General features: G+C 44.3%; 1 protein-coding gene across 2 annotated transcripts in view; it reads left to right on the top strand.

Annotated features, from left to right (window-relative positions):
* Positions 1-310: 310 nt before the first annotated feature.
* Positions 311-15495, top strand: part of Usp13 (ubiquitin specific peptidase 13) — a 133631-nt gene continuing 118446 nt past the window's right edge. The window contains exon 1 of one of the 2 annotated variants that reach the window (XM_027942181.2): positions 311-478. In XM_027942181.2, the coding sequence (XP_027797982.1) occupies positions 311-478 (168 nt within the window). The remainder of the gene's footprint in view (positions 479-15495) is intronic. The other variant, XM_071615446.1, reaches the window with a different exon arrangement.

The raw sequence follows: 15495 nt of genomic DNA, 5'->3' as shown, positions 1-15495 counted from the left end.
GGGCCGGGCGCAGAGCCCCCTCCAGCGCCCCCTCCCCGGCGCGCTGCGGCTGGCGCTCCCCAGCGCCCCGCCTGACGCTGCAGCTGGGCCGGCGACTCGCCATTGGATTAAAAATAGCAGCGTCCCCCTAGCCCGGGGCCCCGGTGCCCGCTCCCGCCCCGCGGCCAGTTCAACCCGCTCTGCCCGCCCGCCCTCCCCGGCTCGGCTCGCGTCTCCCGCGCAGCCCGCCCGCCCGCTGGCGCCGCGGCGGCCGGCAGACCCCGCGCTCCGGCCCGGCTCTGCTCGGCTCTGCTCGGTGCGCGCCGCGGCCATGCAGCGCCGGGGCGCCCTGTTCAGCATGCCGGGCGGCAGCGGCAGCAGGAAGATGGCTGCAGGAGACATCGGCGAGCTTCTGGTGCCCCACATGCCCACCATCCGCGTGCCCAGGTCCGGGGACAGGGTCTACAAGAACGAGTGCGCCTTCTCCTACGACTCCCCTGTAAGTGAGGAGCCTCCGGGAGGGTCGCGGTGCCGGCGGCCTGGGGCGGCCGCGAGCCGCGGACCTCGGCTGCAAGTGAGGCAGGGGAGAAGATGCGCAGCGGCGGCAGGGGACCTCCTCCTCCTGCCGGAGCGGAGTTGGCTCGGGGGGCACTGCAGTTCGGCAGCCACTTAAGGAGCGCCCCAAGGCTGCTGCCGCCGAAGACGGGGTCGCCAGAGTGGTCTGCTGCGCTGGGTTGCTAGGCTGCAAGGGCCCCGATCCCCAGCTGCCTTCCCACAGCCCCGCCACTGTTTGAAAGATAGATGGAATCAAAGAGTGAGTTCCCTGCTCTGAGCTGCACGTTGCAGATCGTTTGCGCCCTCCCTGGGGTGAGAGTCGGGGGCGGGTAGGTGGTAGGGATCGATCCCGTACCCCCTAAAACACAGCATTTCTCTTCCTGGGACCCTTTGCTTTGCCCCGGGATTCCCACTCCTGGACAATTCTCATGTCCTCTGAGCTTTTCTCCTTCCACTTTCCATTTCTCTCCACTGTTTCTTGGCATTAGAATGTCAGAGAAAATCTGGATGTCTCCACTTGGGCAGCAGAGATGGGGGTCTACTGGATTATGATGGTTTTCTTAAGCCTTTCTTCTTTTCCCTTCTAAATGAGTCACTTGGCTGACGTGCGCTAGTATAAATTATTAAAAGTTCAATCCCGAGTCGTGACCTCAGAGACTGGAGGGGAAGTTAACGACGCATCACCGCCCTCCACCCAGGACGGCTGTTGGTAGTTTTCACCTGGTTGTAAGTGGATGTGTGAGAACTAGAAGGAGGGTGAATTGTCCCTTTTGGGAGTCAAGATGGGCTTCAAAGTGACTCAGCTGTCTGGCGTTTATCATGTCTTTTTGAGGACCGGGTTATTTTTATCCACCCACTTTAGATCTCATGTGTCACCCAGCAGATCTCAATGCATGGGGAGGTGTGCATGGATTGGAGGGAGAGGCGGTCTCACAACAATCCAACACATTTTATTCATAGTATGTAGAGTATCCTTGAAGGAAAAAAAAAATAACACACACACAAAAAACAAATGAGTGCAAAATTTCCAAAGTTTCCTTTATTACTTTGTGGGTTCATATGGTTGGTTTCAAAGCATTATTGTTTGGTATGCATTGGACTCCCAGAATTATTATCCTTTCTCTGATGTTTAGTTTTTCTTTTGTTATTCCAGGTCATTTGGGGATAAAATCTAACTTACTTTTTTTTTTTTTTTTTCCTTTCAAAAAGATCCATGCAGAGAGGAGTGGAGTGGTTGTGTTTAAAACAGGATATCATGATCCCAGTACTCACAGTGACCATCAGCAGTACCAGTGCTTCCTGTTATCCACAAAATATTTGAGAATGTCTTGTGCAGATTGGCCAGTCCAGTTTTGGGCAGAATACACTAATAGCCCCTGAGAGTGGAGAACGATGAGGGTCAATTGCTAACTAACTTAAGCAATTGACAAGCCTTGAACTCTAGGAAGAAGAAAGTCTTTTAGGATTGTAGACGAGTTTCTTCATGTTTGATTTGGATTGCTCTTCAAGATTAGACTTTTTTATTGGAGAAACTTGTTATAAAGTATATGGCAGGTGTGAGAAAAAGCTGATTGTTTTAATTAACTTCTACAAATGGTACTGGGAATTTACTGTGTGCCAAATGCTGTTCTAGAAACATCTTGTCCAGTATAAAATGATGATTTCATTTGTATCACAGTAGTTCCTTGGGGGAGAGTAGGATTACTTACAAGTCTGATGAATCATTATATTTCATTATCTGTGTTCCAGGGGAGGAAGAGAAGGAAGGTTTTATACTAGGTATCTTAAAGCACAGTGCCTGATAATGTGAGGTATTTCCTTGTGGCACTTTCTTAACATTCGGTTGTGAATCCATTACACATTTCTTGAGCAACTGCTGTGTGCGAGCTCATACATGCATGGCTAAGAACCATTCAGAGTGAAGTTCATTGGTGCCATGCACATCAAAATGTTTTTAATTTACAAGAACTGTGGGACTATGGTAGAGAAAGGCAAAAACAAGTGAAAAAAATTCATCCTTGTATTGGATACTGGTGAGAAAGTTCATAGATAAAGATGGATAGAAAATCAAGAAGACCAGCATTCTAGGGAAGGAAAATTACATGTGCAAGCATATCAAGTATGAGTATCTTCTTATTATTTGCCTAGATTGTTTTTAAAAGAAAAAGAATGAATTGACAAGTAAGAAGAAGTAAGCTCAGAATCAAAAAGAGAGTAGATGGGGAAAGAGAGATGATGGGGAAAGTGTTTGATCTTGACTTTTTTTTGTGTGTGTGCTGGGGACATGCACTTGCTAAGTGCATTGAACCTAGAACATGTACTTGCTAAGCACCCACTATGCCACTGAGCTATATCCTCAGTACCTGATATTGTTTTTATATAGTCAGTTACAGAAAGCCACTCTAACTAATGAGGTTTAGAGTGGGATTGGAAGAAGACTGAAGCAACAAATTTTTATTATGTTTTGGGTACAGTGTGAAGACCTCTGCTATTCTTCACATGGTGGGATGTATTGAATGGAACAGCATGTAACTATTTTCAGTATTATTCTGCTTGCTTCCCACCCACCTTCTAGGGCTTGGTATATAGCAGGTGCTCCAAAACAGCTACTTTGGAATGAGGAAGAATTTGATTTTTCACCTACCTTTGTTCACCTCTCTGATTTGGTTTTCTCCTGAGCTCTGTAATCCACTTCCCATCTGAGCATCTTTTAAAACATTCAATTCAAGTGGTTCTTCCTCTTGGAGTCATTTCCATAGTGCCCCCCACTAGACCCCATAAGCATCTCTATTGAACCACACGCTTATGTCTACCTTTGAGTGTGACCATTCCCAAGGCTAGGTCTTTTTCTTATTCGCACCAGCTGGCATCTATACCAGGATCTCAGATGTTTAGGAAACATACAAATTACATGGGTGACATAGTCTGTAAATGGTGAGGGTACAACACATGGGAAATGCAGGGAAAGGAATCATGTGAGATGATCACATAGAATGTGGTGACTTCATTGATTATTGGGGGGACAACTGTGAAAGAGACAGCCAAACTAGCAGGGATCCAATTCTGATTCTGTCACCCAGATGGGTTACTCCTCTGGGTCCCAGTTTCTCCATGGATAAAACGGAGACCATAACAGAACTTAACTCAAGGAGGTTGTTCTGTGGATTAAATAATTTAATATGTAAAGTGTGCCTGGCTGATAAGTAGTCACTATATATATTTGATTTAAAAAAGAAAAGAAGTTGGGGGGGAGAGAGAAGGAAGAATGAAGGGAGGGAGGGTGGGAGGAAGGAAGGAAGGGAGAAAAGGAGTCAATTGTAAGTTGTGAGCCCAAGAATTTGATTGTCATATGTTATGTAGAAAGTTTCATGTGGTTCATTGAAAGTGGTTCACCCTTGTACTAACAGACCACCATGAAAATCTACTCTCATTTCTTGGCTGCACCTCTTTCGTGTCGAGGTTGCCAGCTCTGGTGAGACCCATCTATGACTCTTCCACACTTGAGACTCCTTTCCTTTTCTAAGGCCCTTCCTCTCATCATTATTTTTCAAGGCTCTGTTTCCTCCTCCCCCCATCCTGCCCCTTTAGACTTCATCCTTTCCTCTCAGTGCTTGTATTGCTTAGAGTCTGTGTCATATAATATAGCAGTTATAGTCTATCTTCCCTAGTTGGCTCTTCTCTTATTTGCTTTCCCCCATTTAATTCTTATTTTTAAAGCATTTCCTAGGTGTGAGTCTCCGTAGCAAGCATCTCAGGCTGCTCAGGAGCCTGCCACTCTGGTGCTGGTCACACCCCCTTGCCGTCTGTGTTCTGTGGACTGCTAACTATCTCAGCTGGGTCAGCTGGAAACGTGGATGTTGAAATAGTGCTTTAGAGCAGGCAGTTTATTTTGGAAAGATGTCCTCAGAAATGGAATAGTGACCAAGGGAATAGTGACAAAGAGAAGGAAGGAAAGCCACTCCAAGAGTAAGCTACAGAGTTGGTTTCCGCAGTATGCAACTGGTGCTTAATCCCTCAGGGAACTGTGGAATGTTTCTCGGAGTCCTCCACTTGAGATATGGAAGAGGGAGATATTTATCTACTGGCTCCCATCCCCCACTGGGCAAGTGTTGCTCCAGGAGTGCAAAGGCCCTCACTCTTCCAGGTTTGAGGTTGTGCCCAGAAGGCTGAGTAGGATCTGCAGGCTTCGTATGACCACCAGCAGCTGAGCAGCAAGAGCTCCTGGGTGCAGCTGAGGCTAGGGCTGTTGGGCCACACCTGTTGTGACAATCATCTGCACACAGTGGCTATACCAAAATGGTGGTCCAAAGAGATATGAAACTCAGTGTAGAGTACCTCCAATACCTCTTTCTCCCTTCTAGCATCTGGGCTATTTTCTAAGAAGCACCCCGAACCCCAGTTCTCTGAACCCCAGTTCTCTGGATTGCTAATGTTGAAATGTCACGGTTGGTTCTCATCTTTCTTGGGATTCTTTGCAAAACTAGTGGTCAGAGTTCTGGTGGTCATGACTGGTTTAGGTACACATGAGGAAAGGCTTTGAGATCTCCATCTGCTTATGGGAAAACTTTATGTTAGGAGTTCAGTAAGTCCTTCTTTCTGTCTTTTCCTCCACAAATATGTATACTTTTTATATGCCTGGTATTATCTCAGGCATTGCTAGCAATAATGGCAGCTCAATAGTTCCTCATTTCCCTTCTTCCTTGCTCCTTGTAAGCACTTTCCATTTTCTCTCTGTATGGCTTTACTTATTCTAGGTACCTCATCTAAGTGGAATCACTCAGTGTTTTACCTTTAGTGTTTGGATTATTCCACCCAGCATGATGTGTTCCAGGTTCATCCATGTTATAACGTGTTTCAGAACTTTATTCCTTTTTAAGGTTGAATAATATTCCTCTGTGTATATGTGTCGCATTTTGCTTATCCATTCATCTGTTGTAGAATATTGAGATATTATCAACTTTTGGCTATTGTGAGTAAAGCTGCTTTGATCATTGGTACAAATATCTAGGTCACTGTAGATTTGTGCTTTTTATCATTGTGCTGTGCACATTGCCTAGAAATGCCTAGAAGGTGCTCACTTATAGGGAGCACAATAATGTTTTATGTAGAAGACTCTTCCTTTTTTAAAATATTTTATTTTAGTTGTAGTTGGACACAATACCTTTTTTCTTTTATTTTTTTGTGGTTCTGAGGATCGAACCCAGGGCCCTGCTTGTGCTAGACGAGCGCTCTACTGCTGAGCCACAACTCAAGCCCCAAGACTCTTCTAATGGATAAACTAATAAGTGATGGTAAAGCAAAACTTAGGAACTTACAGACTCTATTCTTTTTTGAAGAAGTAAACTTAAACTGAATCTAATTTACTTAGTTTCACTTGTCAAAAGCAAGCTTTATGACCTCTTTATATTCTGAAATATTTTTAGGGTTCCCGCAGAATTTTTTGCAGGGTTTCCATCTACTGGTTTAAATACCCACTGTATTAGAAATTAAAACAGAAAAACTTTTTAAACAATTTAAATAATTGCATTTCATTAGTTGCTGGGGTGGCAATGTCATGTAGCCTCTGAAAAATGCCACTGTAAACTGTTAACAACTTTTTTTTTACTCCTTTGATAACATGGGTGGAACCCAGGGCCTCAAGCAAGCCAGGACAGAGCTCTACATGAAGCCATGTCCCTAGCCCCATTGTATGCTATGAAAGAATGAGAGTGAAAAAGATAATCTCATCTTATGAAAATGTTTTTGACCTTCCAAAGTGCTTGGAGTGTCTCTGGAGTTTGCAGGGTTCCCAGGCCGTACCTAGAAAACCAAAGTACTAGAGTTTAGTTCAGAAAAGTACAGTTGCTTTCTCTGATCACATACCTTGCCTGAAACTTGTTTTTTTGGGTTCGTGCTAGTGTATTAGTCTTAGTTCAACTACAGGTGTCATGTGTCACAGCAAGCACATTCTTTGTAAAGCCAATTAAAATTTATAGAATTTAATTGTCTCTTTTTGAAAAAAATTGGAACCGCTTGGGTTGTGAATTTTTGGCTGCTTCAGGGGATACCAGGGATCGAACCCAGGGTTGTTTAACCACCAAATCACACATCCCCAGACCTTTTTTGTATTGTATTTAGAGAGAAGGTCTCTCTCTAAGTTGCTTTAGGGCCTTGCTAAGTTGCTGAGGCTGGCTTTGAACTTGTGATCTTCCTGCCTCAGCCTCCTGAGCTGCTGGGAAAAGTTAAGAATTCTTTATTCTGTTGATTGACTGTGAACTTCACTGTAGGGTGGTATGGGTAACTTAAATGCTACAATCTTGATTTTTTTTCCCCCTTTTGTACAGTGGTTAGGTGACTTTTCTTACCTCTTTCCTGGGAAGTGAAGCCCTGTCTGCTGATTTCAGGGAGCAGAGTGGGAGAAGGGGACTGGAATGGCCTCAGTATCTGGATATTGGATCCAGGCTGGATGTTGACTATCGGTTCTATCCCTGTCCCTGTTTTGCTAGGCTTTCTTCTCTATCGTAGGACTTTGAATCTGGACACTGTATTTCCAGAGTACTTTGACAGCAGGATTCTGGTTTTGATTCTGCTAGTAAGAGATTTGGAAGGTAAAAGAAAGTGAAAAGCTACTATTACTCTTGCAGCTATGACCCATGGCGAATGTGACATTTTTCTGGCAGCTTCTGGGAGGCCCCCATGGGACTTGGAGCCATCTCAGTGATGGGGCACTTGAATCCCCTGTGCAGTTTCTTGTGATTTCTTAGACATTCTGATTTCCTGAACAACAGTGGTGGTTTTCCTGATCTTTCTTCTCATCACCCTTCCAAGGATTTTGTAAACTTTGAATTTCCTGAATTAAATCTCTTCCTGTCTGAAATATCTAGAATAGTGTTTATATTTCTCACCAAATCTGGTTCACACACATTTTCTTAGTCACTGTATTATCAGATGGTACCTCTATTTTTAACGGAGCTCATTCTTGTACAGTCCTGAGACCTTTGCTGCTGTTGTTTCTGAGGTACTAGCGATTTAACCCACTAAGCTACATTCCCAGCCCTTTTTAATTTTGAGACAAGGTCTTGTTACATTCCCAGGGTGGCCTTGAATTTAGGATTCTCCTGTCTCAGCCTCCAGAGTAGCTGGGATCACAGGCATGTGCCACTGTGCCTGGCTGAAACCTGGCACAGGTGAGACTTTTGTTTTTACCTGCTTTAGAAGGGGTGGTGGTGGTGTGGGGGAGGGGCTGCTTGCAGTGGAGAGGGATCTGGGTCTCTGACCACTCTCTGGACAGATATTCAACCCTTCCTCCTTATTTTAGTCTCTGTTTCACCCCAACCAGGAGTTACCTGGAGTTGCCAGTGCCGGAGTCTTTTGGAAATTCTGGGGTGTAATCAGGTTGGATCTCTGCCTTCCTTGCTATTGGTCTAGGACTCAGCTGTCAGTCCCTCTCAGACCTTATCTAGTCACAGTCTAGCTTTATGGCTACAGTTTGTGTGTTTTTATTGGGGCTTCAGAAAGGAGAGAAATCAATGTCTGGGTGCCATCTGTCCTGTGTACCATAAAGTCCTACTTTTCCAAAGTAATTATCAAGAAGTCACTTGTGTCTGTTTTTTGGCAGGGGCTAATTACCTTTTAAGTAGAGTTCTGGGGTATAAGAGATGATACTGATCCTTCCAGGAAGGCTTTTTTGGGGAAATTCATTGCCTTTTCTGGTCTGAATCTAGACTTTTGTTCAGTCTGAATTCTCGCTTCCTTCCCCTGCATTCCTGCTCCCAGCCTATGGCTCAGTTAAATATACTGTCATATAAATATACTTTCAGTGTTCCAGGTCAGGAGATGTACAAAATAATTCACTCTGCTTTCCTTTCCCTCTCTTTGTAATTTTTAAAATTGTAAAATACACATAACAAAAAAAATTTACTGTCTTAACTGTGTGTGTGTGTGTGTGTGTGTATTTGTGTATGTGTGCATGCATGAGGGTATGCTTGCACGGGCTGAAGATTGAGCAAGGGCCTTGTGCATGCAGAGCTTGAGCTCTACCACTAAGTTCTCCCTTATTTCCCTTATTTATTTATTTTTTAAATAATTTTATGCTGTTTATTTAGTTTTTTTTTTTTTTTTAAATGTGGTGTTGGGGATTGAACCCAGTGCCTTAGATGTGCCAGGTAAGCTTTAGATCATGGAGCCACAACCCCAGCCCCACCTTAACCATTTTTAAGTATACACTTCAGTGGCACCAAGCACCTCTGCATTGTCCTGAATTATCACCTCCATCACCTCCCAAAGCCTTTAGTCTTGCAAAACTGAAACTCCACCCATTAAACACTAACGCCTTCTTGGCCCCTTTCTTCATCCCTGGTGGCCACCATCCTTTCTGATTTTGGGTGGCTGTGTAAATGCAGATGACGAGAGGCATGGTCTCTGTGGATGAAGAGGCCAGGACTCCATGCTGCCACTCAACATTCAGTATTGTAGTGACCTGTGGAGGACACCCTTTGTCCCCATGCACCTCAGAGATGTGAACAAGGCTGCTATTTTTAGGGCTGGAACATCAGGACAATGCAACAATGACAAGAATCCCAACGTGCCTCCAGCCTGAGAGGTTGCTTGAGGTGCAGAAGAACATGTGCTTTCCATGATAAGATTAAAAATGAGACATTTTGTTTGGGGTTAATTAGCAAGTATTACTGCTTATTTCGAGCCTATGTCATATGTTTATTATGAACCAAACATAGAACTAGGCACTTTTATGTACATCACCTCATTTAATTATGGTAGTAGTTGACTTGTAAGATACAGTTGTTACTGTTGCTGCTGTTTTACAGCAGAGAGGTTAGACAGTGTGTTAAAGGACTTGGTCAAGACTGGTGCCTGACAGAGACAGGAATGGAATCCTGATGTGTCTTGTAAGGGTAGACCCTGAAGCACTGACAGGATATTTACAGGGTGGCCCTTAAAATGTGTGCATTGAGGTTTCAGGTCTGGGAATAGTCAATAAATAAATTTGGAAGAGTTCCTGGATTGGACAATTGCATGGGATCTGAATAGGTGTCATTTTGGAGGAGGAAAGGACACAGGTATGGAGGTAGAGCCAAGCTTAGCGTGTGTGTGAGAGAGTGAGCTGTTTTATGGAAACTAGGGTCACTGGGGAGACAGAAGTGCAAGGCTGACTCCTCCATGAATTACAGAGATCAGTCTTGATAAGATTATGGGCCAGCCAGTTAGGAGCCAGAACAACGTGAGAATGCTAGTCATTTAGTGCTGCTGTTCTGGAAGTGGAGTGGATAGATGGGGAGGCTGGGACCTTGAATAAGAGTGTAGATAGGAGGCTGCTGTAGACTGGCAGGGAGTACTTGCCCCAGGGTGATGATGATGGGGACGGAGATCTGGGGTGTTGGGGGGGGGTATACCCAATACAGAGTTTGATGAAAGATAAAGGCTCAACTTAGGGACAGAATATACAGTATTGAAGGAGTGGGAGGAACTAAGGCTGACTTCCTCCCTGTAGCTTGGGAGATGGAATGTGTCGAGGACCTAAAGAGGGAAGGTGAGCTGACGAGTCAGTGCAAGCAGTGAAGGACTGAGTGGCCCCTGGGCAGTTGGCAACTGGAATGGAGCCCAGAGGTCAGGGTTTGGATTTCAGAGTCTGGAGATTCCTAGTTTAGAGACTGGATTTGTGAGTTCCAGGAGGCAATTGCATTGCAGGAGCCGTCGTACATGCAGTACATGGGGGCTTCCTGGTTCATGACAGACAGTCTGGAGTCAGCGTGCTGTGCATACACCACGCAGGCAGTTGGCCAAGAGGCAGAAGGTTCTTTAAGTGAATTGCAATTATGAAAACTTTCTCTTGCTTGAACCAAGTGTTGCTAATTCTTTGGGTGTGGCTGTACACGTGGTGACCAGGACATAGATGTCTCAGTCCCCAGTAGTCCTTAGAAATAGTCTTGGTGGCTTGGCAGTGGGATTAGAGGATTGGTTGGCCACGAGGAAAGAGAACATACGGAGCAGGATGGGGGGCGGGGGGAGATATAGGAAGCGGGGTGAACAGGTTGCATTTTGGGGGTAAAACTTCTGAATTGATCCTTTGAATGTGACATTTGGTGGGTTCTGTCATTGACTGTTCTTCTTCTGGAAGAAACCTTGGTTGTTGTGGGTTATCTCTCCAGGGTCCCAGTTTAATTGCTGGACACCATTTGATGAGAGTAGGTATCCTGTGGGGACAGTAACCCTTGGGTTATTTCACTAACATCTCAGAGCCCTGTCCCTTGGGTCTTGAAACTGTTTCATCAGGGAGCTGTCAGCCAGGAGTGGCCACCTCCCAGGGCCCCCGCTGTCCACTGGAGTTGGAGGAGTGGAGACCTCTCTTCCTCACGGGAAAGCCTGGCAGAGCACCTGGCACAGGCCACTCACTTGAGTGGGGTGGCTCTCCTTGGCCTGCCCCTCCTGCTTTCCTTGAACTAAACAGCCTTGGAAAAAAAGGAGAAACTGCTCTTTTCTTCAGGCCCTCGCAACCATGTCTGTGCTTGCTGACAGCCACCCACCTGTCTCTTGCCACCAAAATGACATCTGCTTCTCAGAGGCACGAGGCAGCCTGTGGGGGCCAGGCTGGACTGGATCCAGACTCCCTCACCTTACTATTTGGTAGCCACATGACTTCAGCAAGGGCTTGGCGTTTACTGAATTTTTCCAAGCCTGGGCTTTCCTCTCTCTAGGACCTGCCTGCAGGGTTGTTGTCACCGGGCTGCTTGTGAAATGCTGGTAATGCTGTCGTCCCTCACTCTGTAGCCAGAGGGTCTGTGGTGGAAGGAGATGACCCTTTTCTTGGAGGTAGGGCAGGGGGATTCCCCTGAGAAGAAGGTGGCATGGTGATCAAAGGGTCTTGGGGTTGCCAAAGAGAGAGATCCTGTGTGTGACAATCTTGCATGAAGGTTTGTTCTATAGTGAAAACCACAGCCATGAGTAGTTGCTGGCCTCTTTGAGGAGAGTTTAGCTCAGGGCTATTATCCATACTTAAATCAGCTCAGAGTGATGGGCTTTATGAGTTAGCCTGGAAACCCAGTCCTCGTGGCTAGCATAGTTTATCAGGGGAAATGCATCCTGAAGAAAGCCATTAGTTTTTTTTTTTTTTAATGTTTTTATTAGTGAGTGCATTATAATTATACATAGTAGTGGGATTCATTGTGACAATCATGCATGCACACAAAGTAATGTGGTTCATTTCATTCCCAAGCACTTCTCCCTCAGTCCCCTTCCTCTACTGGTATCCCTTCTATTTATTTATTTTAATTGATGCATAATAATTATGCATAAGAGTGGGATTCATTGTGATATATCCATACATGCACATAGTATAATTTGGCCAATTTAATTCCCTAATACCTAACCTTTCACACCCTTCCTCTCTCTGCATTGATCTCTTCTTTTACTCTACACTTCTCCCTTTTATTTTCATGAGATCCCTTTTTCATTCCTTTTCTTCTCTGGAGTTTCTGTATATGAGAGAAAACCTTTGATTTTTCTCAGTCTGGCTTATTTCACTTTGCAAGATGTTCTCCAGTTTCATCCATTTACCAGCAAATGACATAACTTCATTCTTCTTTATGGCTAAGTAGAACTCCATTGTGAATATAGACCACATTTTCTTGATCCTTTCATCTGTTGACAGGCACCTGGGCTGGCTCCACAACTTTTGTGAATTGCACTGCTGTAAACACAGGGATGCATGAATTACTACAATATGCCGATTTTAAATACTAAGGAGTGGAAGAGCTGGGTCATGTGCTAGAAAACCATCAGTCTTAAAAAATGAAAATAAAGGACTAGCAAAGGGTGTCCCGTTGACAAGGTAGTTTCACATTTTTCTTTTTTTACATATAAGCTGGGAACTGCATTTATGGGTTATAGCTTCACTTTAGCACAGCTGAAGGTGCTGAGCTCAGAGTCTTCTGAGCTTCATCTACCAGTGGCTCTTATAGTGCCATTTGTCCTGTGAGCATTGTGATAGAGGCCCCTCATTTTCTCCTCAGCCCTTCCCCAGAGGTTGCCGGTGACAACATCCTCATTGCTCAAAATACTTATAGCGAGGACTCAGTTTTCTATTTAAGAAAAAAGTGAATAAATGACACTTCAATAAAGCAGTACATTTATAGAGGCATCAAATCCTAGTTGTTTGGACTCTGTGGTAATTTAGTGCATCCAGGCTGAGCAAGGTGTAGGAGTCCTCTGGATAAAGAAATCTAACTTTCCAAGTGAGAGCACACTTCAAGAATCATTACTGCCTTCACATTTCTCTTTCTTCCCCCCATTTTGTTTTTGACTGGCATTTAACCCAGGCCCTTTACCATTGAGCCTCATCCCTATCCCTATATCTTTTCTTAACAATTCAGGGCCACAATCATGATTTATCAATGTTTAGCAGAAAGACCTAGACTCTCTTGGGATTACATTCATTTTTTTTTCTTCTTAGTTTAGGTAAACAAATTTATTTCAGTGGCTTTTCTGTTGAAACCAAAGTTTTGGATTTTGCAAATACTGTGTTTTGGTAATTCTGTTTTACAAATTCCTTGTTATCCAGCCTGTTTTCTGATAATGCTTTTTCTTTATTTCATTTCCCATTTCTATATGTCTCATGCCTGCTGCCCTTGATCTGGAACCTTGTTTTACTTTTTATTACACCTTTATGCCTCATCTGCATGTACTTAATGTTTGCATTTTTAAAATTGCCTGGTTTACTCTAGAAGCCAGAATGTCCTGGGATCTGTGCTCTGGATATTGTAATATCCGAATGCATGTCTGCCATTCATATATGGAAATACCCCAGTGGTACTTACAGGTAGATGGTTGCTTGGTGAAAGCAGGAGTTGGACAGAGAGCGATGGGGTGTCTTATGGCATAAGGAGTCAAACCAGTTAGCAGTTGTCCTGAATTCCACCCTTTCCACTCCTCCCTACATCTGACCTGTGTTCTATGTCCATGGGTGCTGTTCTAAAATTATCTCCTAAATCTGCCTAAGTTGCCCCCTCTCTGCTGTGAGCCCCTTTCCCTCTTTCTATCGCCACCTCTCCCAGGCTAAGCTACATCTGGCCTTGATTAGACATAGGCTATCTACAAGAACTTTCTGGGCTGGGGATGTAGTTTAGTGGTAGAACACTTGCCTGTATCAGCACTGTCCAGTAGAGTGGCCACTAGCTGCATGAAGCACAGTGAGCACTTAGTGTGTGGCGAGTGTGTGCAATTGAGAAACTGAACTTTTAATTTAACTTTGATTACCCTCCTGTGGCTGGTGGCTGCTGTATTGGACAGTGTGAAGCTAGACTGTACAGTAACCTCTTCACTGTATGCTTTCTTGACCTCTTCCCTATGATTCTTCCTCAGTAGCCAGAGTGATCTTTTAAGAATGTAGATGAGACTGGAAAGCCCTTCAGAGGCTGTGCATCCTGATTAGAGTAAAGCCCAGCTCCTCTTCTACCCATTCTACTGTCTTTCCTATTCCTAACCTCCCTCTCTTCTCATTTCCCTTTTTCTTATCCACTGAACTTCTATACCCCCACCTTATTTGTGTTAGCATCATACATGTCAGAGAGAGCATTCGGCCTTTGGTTTTGTGCCCAGCCCTTTTAAATCTTTTATTTAGAAACAGAGTCTTGCTAAGTTGCTGAGGCTGGCGTTGAACTCGTGATCCTCCTGCCTCAGCCTCCCAAACTGCTGGGATTGCAGGTGTGTGCCATTGGTCCTCTTATCCCTGCCAGAAGTTATCTTCTACATCTTTTTTCTCTCCCCTAAGGAGATGTAAACATAAGGGCAGGGCCTTGCTGTGTCTCTATTGTCATTTGTGGATTGTGGAGGGACTGAAGCCCTTGGCTGCCCCACATCCATCAACTTCTCTTGTCCCCTGGAGGTGACATGACAGCATCCTTCTCTTTCACAGCTTGTTTTCCAGATTCCACACCTATCACCCCCTTCTGCAGTTGAGGATGGCTTCCAGCTGGGGTAGTGTTCTCCATCAGTTTAGTTTTTTTCTCAGTTGTAATTACATTCTTCTCTCCCTCCGAGATTATACTCCTTATTATCTCTATTTTACTTGTACATTCCCAGATTTCCTTAGCTACAAATCTCAAGATAATCTCTTAGTTATTTCAACCATCATTTTTTTTTGAGGGGTACCAGGGATTGAACTCAGGGCCACACAACCACTGAGCCACATCTCCAGCCCTATTTTGTGTTTTATTTAGAGACAGGGTCTCAATGATTTTCTTAGCGCCTCACTTTTGCTGAGGCTGGCTTTGAACTCCAGAGCCTCCTGCCTCAGCCTCCCGAGTCTCTGGGATTATAGGCATGAGCCACTGCTCCCAGCTCAACCATACTTTTTTTTTTCTTTAAATATTTTATTAGTTGTTGGTGGCCCTTTATTTATTTTTATGTGGGGCTGAGAATCGAACCCAGTGCCTCACACATGCTAGGCAAGCGCTCTACCCTGAGCCACAACCCCAGCCCTCAGCCCTACTTTTTGAGTAGTAAGAATATATAGCACCTCAAAGCTGTGCAGTTGGGTTGCTGAAACCAGGGAAATCAAATAAAGGGAACATTCAAAGACTGTTCCATTCTGTGTACCTATATTTGGGTTCTAAATACATTCAGTTAAGAAAAATTTGTTGTTTTTTTTTAAATTAAAAAAAATCCATTCTTGAAGAACCTAAAAATGCCGAAAGACAACATAAAAAACATCCCGCCTTATCCTTCCATGTTGAGATAACGTCATCATATACCAGGCAGAGGGAACATCTTGTGTGTGTTATAACATCCCAATGCTGTTTATTTTACCTTCTTTCTTTATTCAAAAAAATACAACGCACATATTTTCTATCAGTAAATGTTCATGCATTGTCAATTTTAAGTGGCTGATGAGTATTGCCTTTCAGGGATATGCCATAAATTATTAATCATTCAGGTCACTACCTTTCAAAACTCCAAAAAAAGCAAATT

This window comes from Marmota flaviventris, chromosome 8, assembly GCF_047511675.1.
Source record: "Marmota flaviventris isolate mMarFla1 chromosome 8, mMarFla1.hap1, whole genome shotgun sequence".
Lineage (NCBI taxonomy): Eukaryota > Metazoa > Chordata > Mammalia > Rodentia > Sciuridae > Marmota > Marmota flaviventris.
This window is presented reverse-complemented; position numbering and strand designations above follow the sequence as displayed.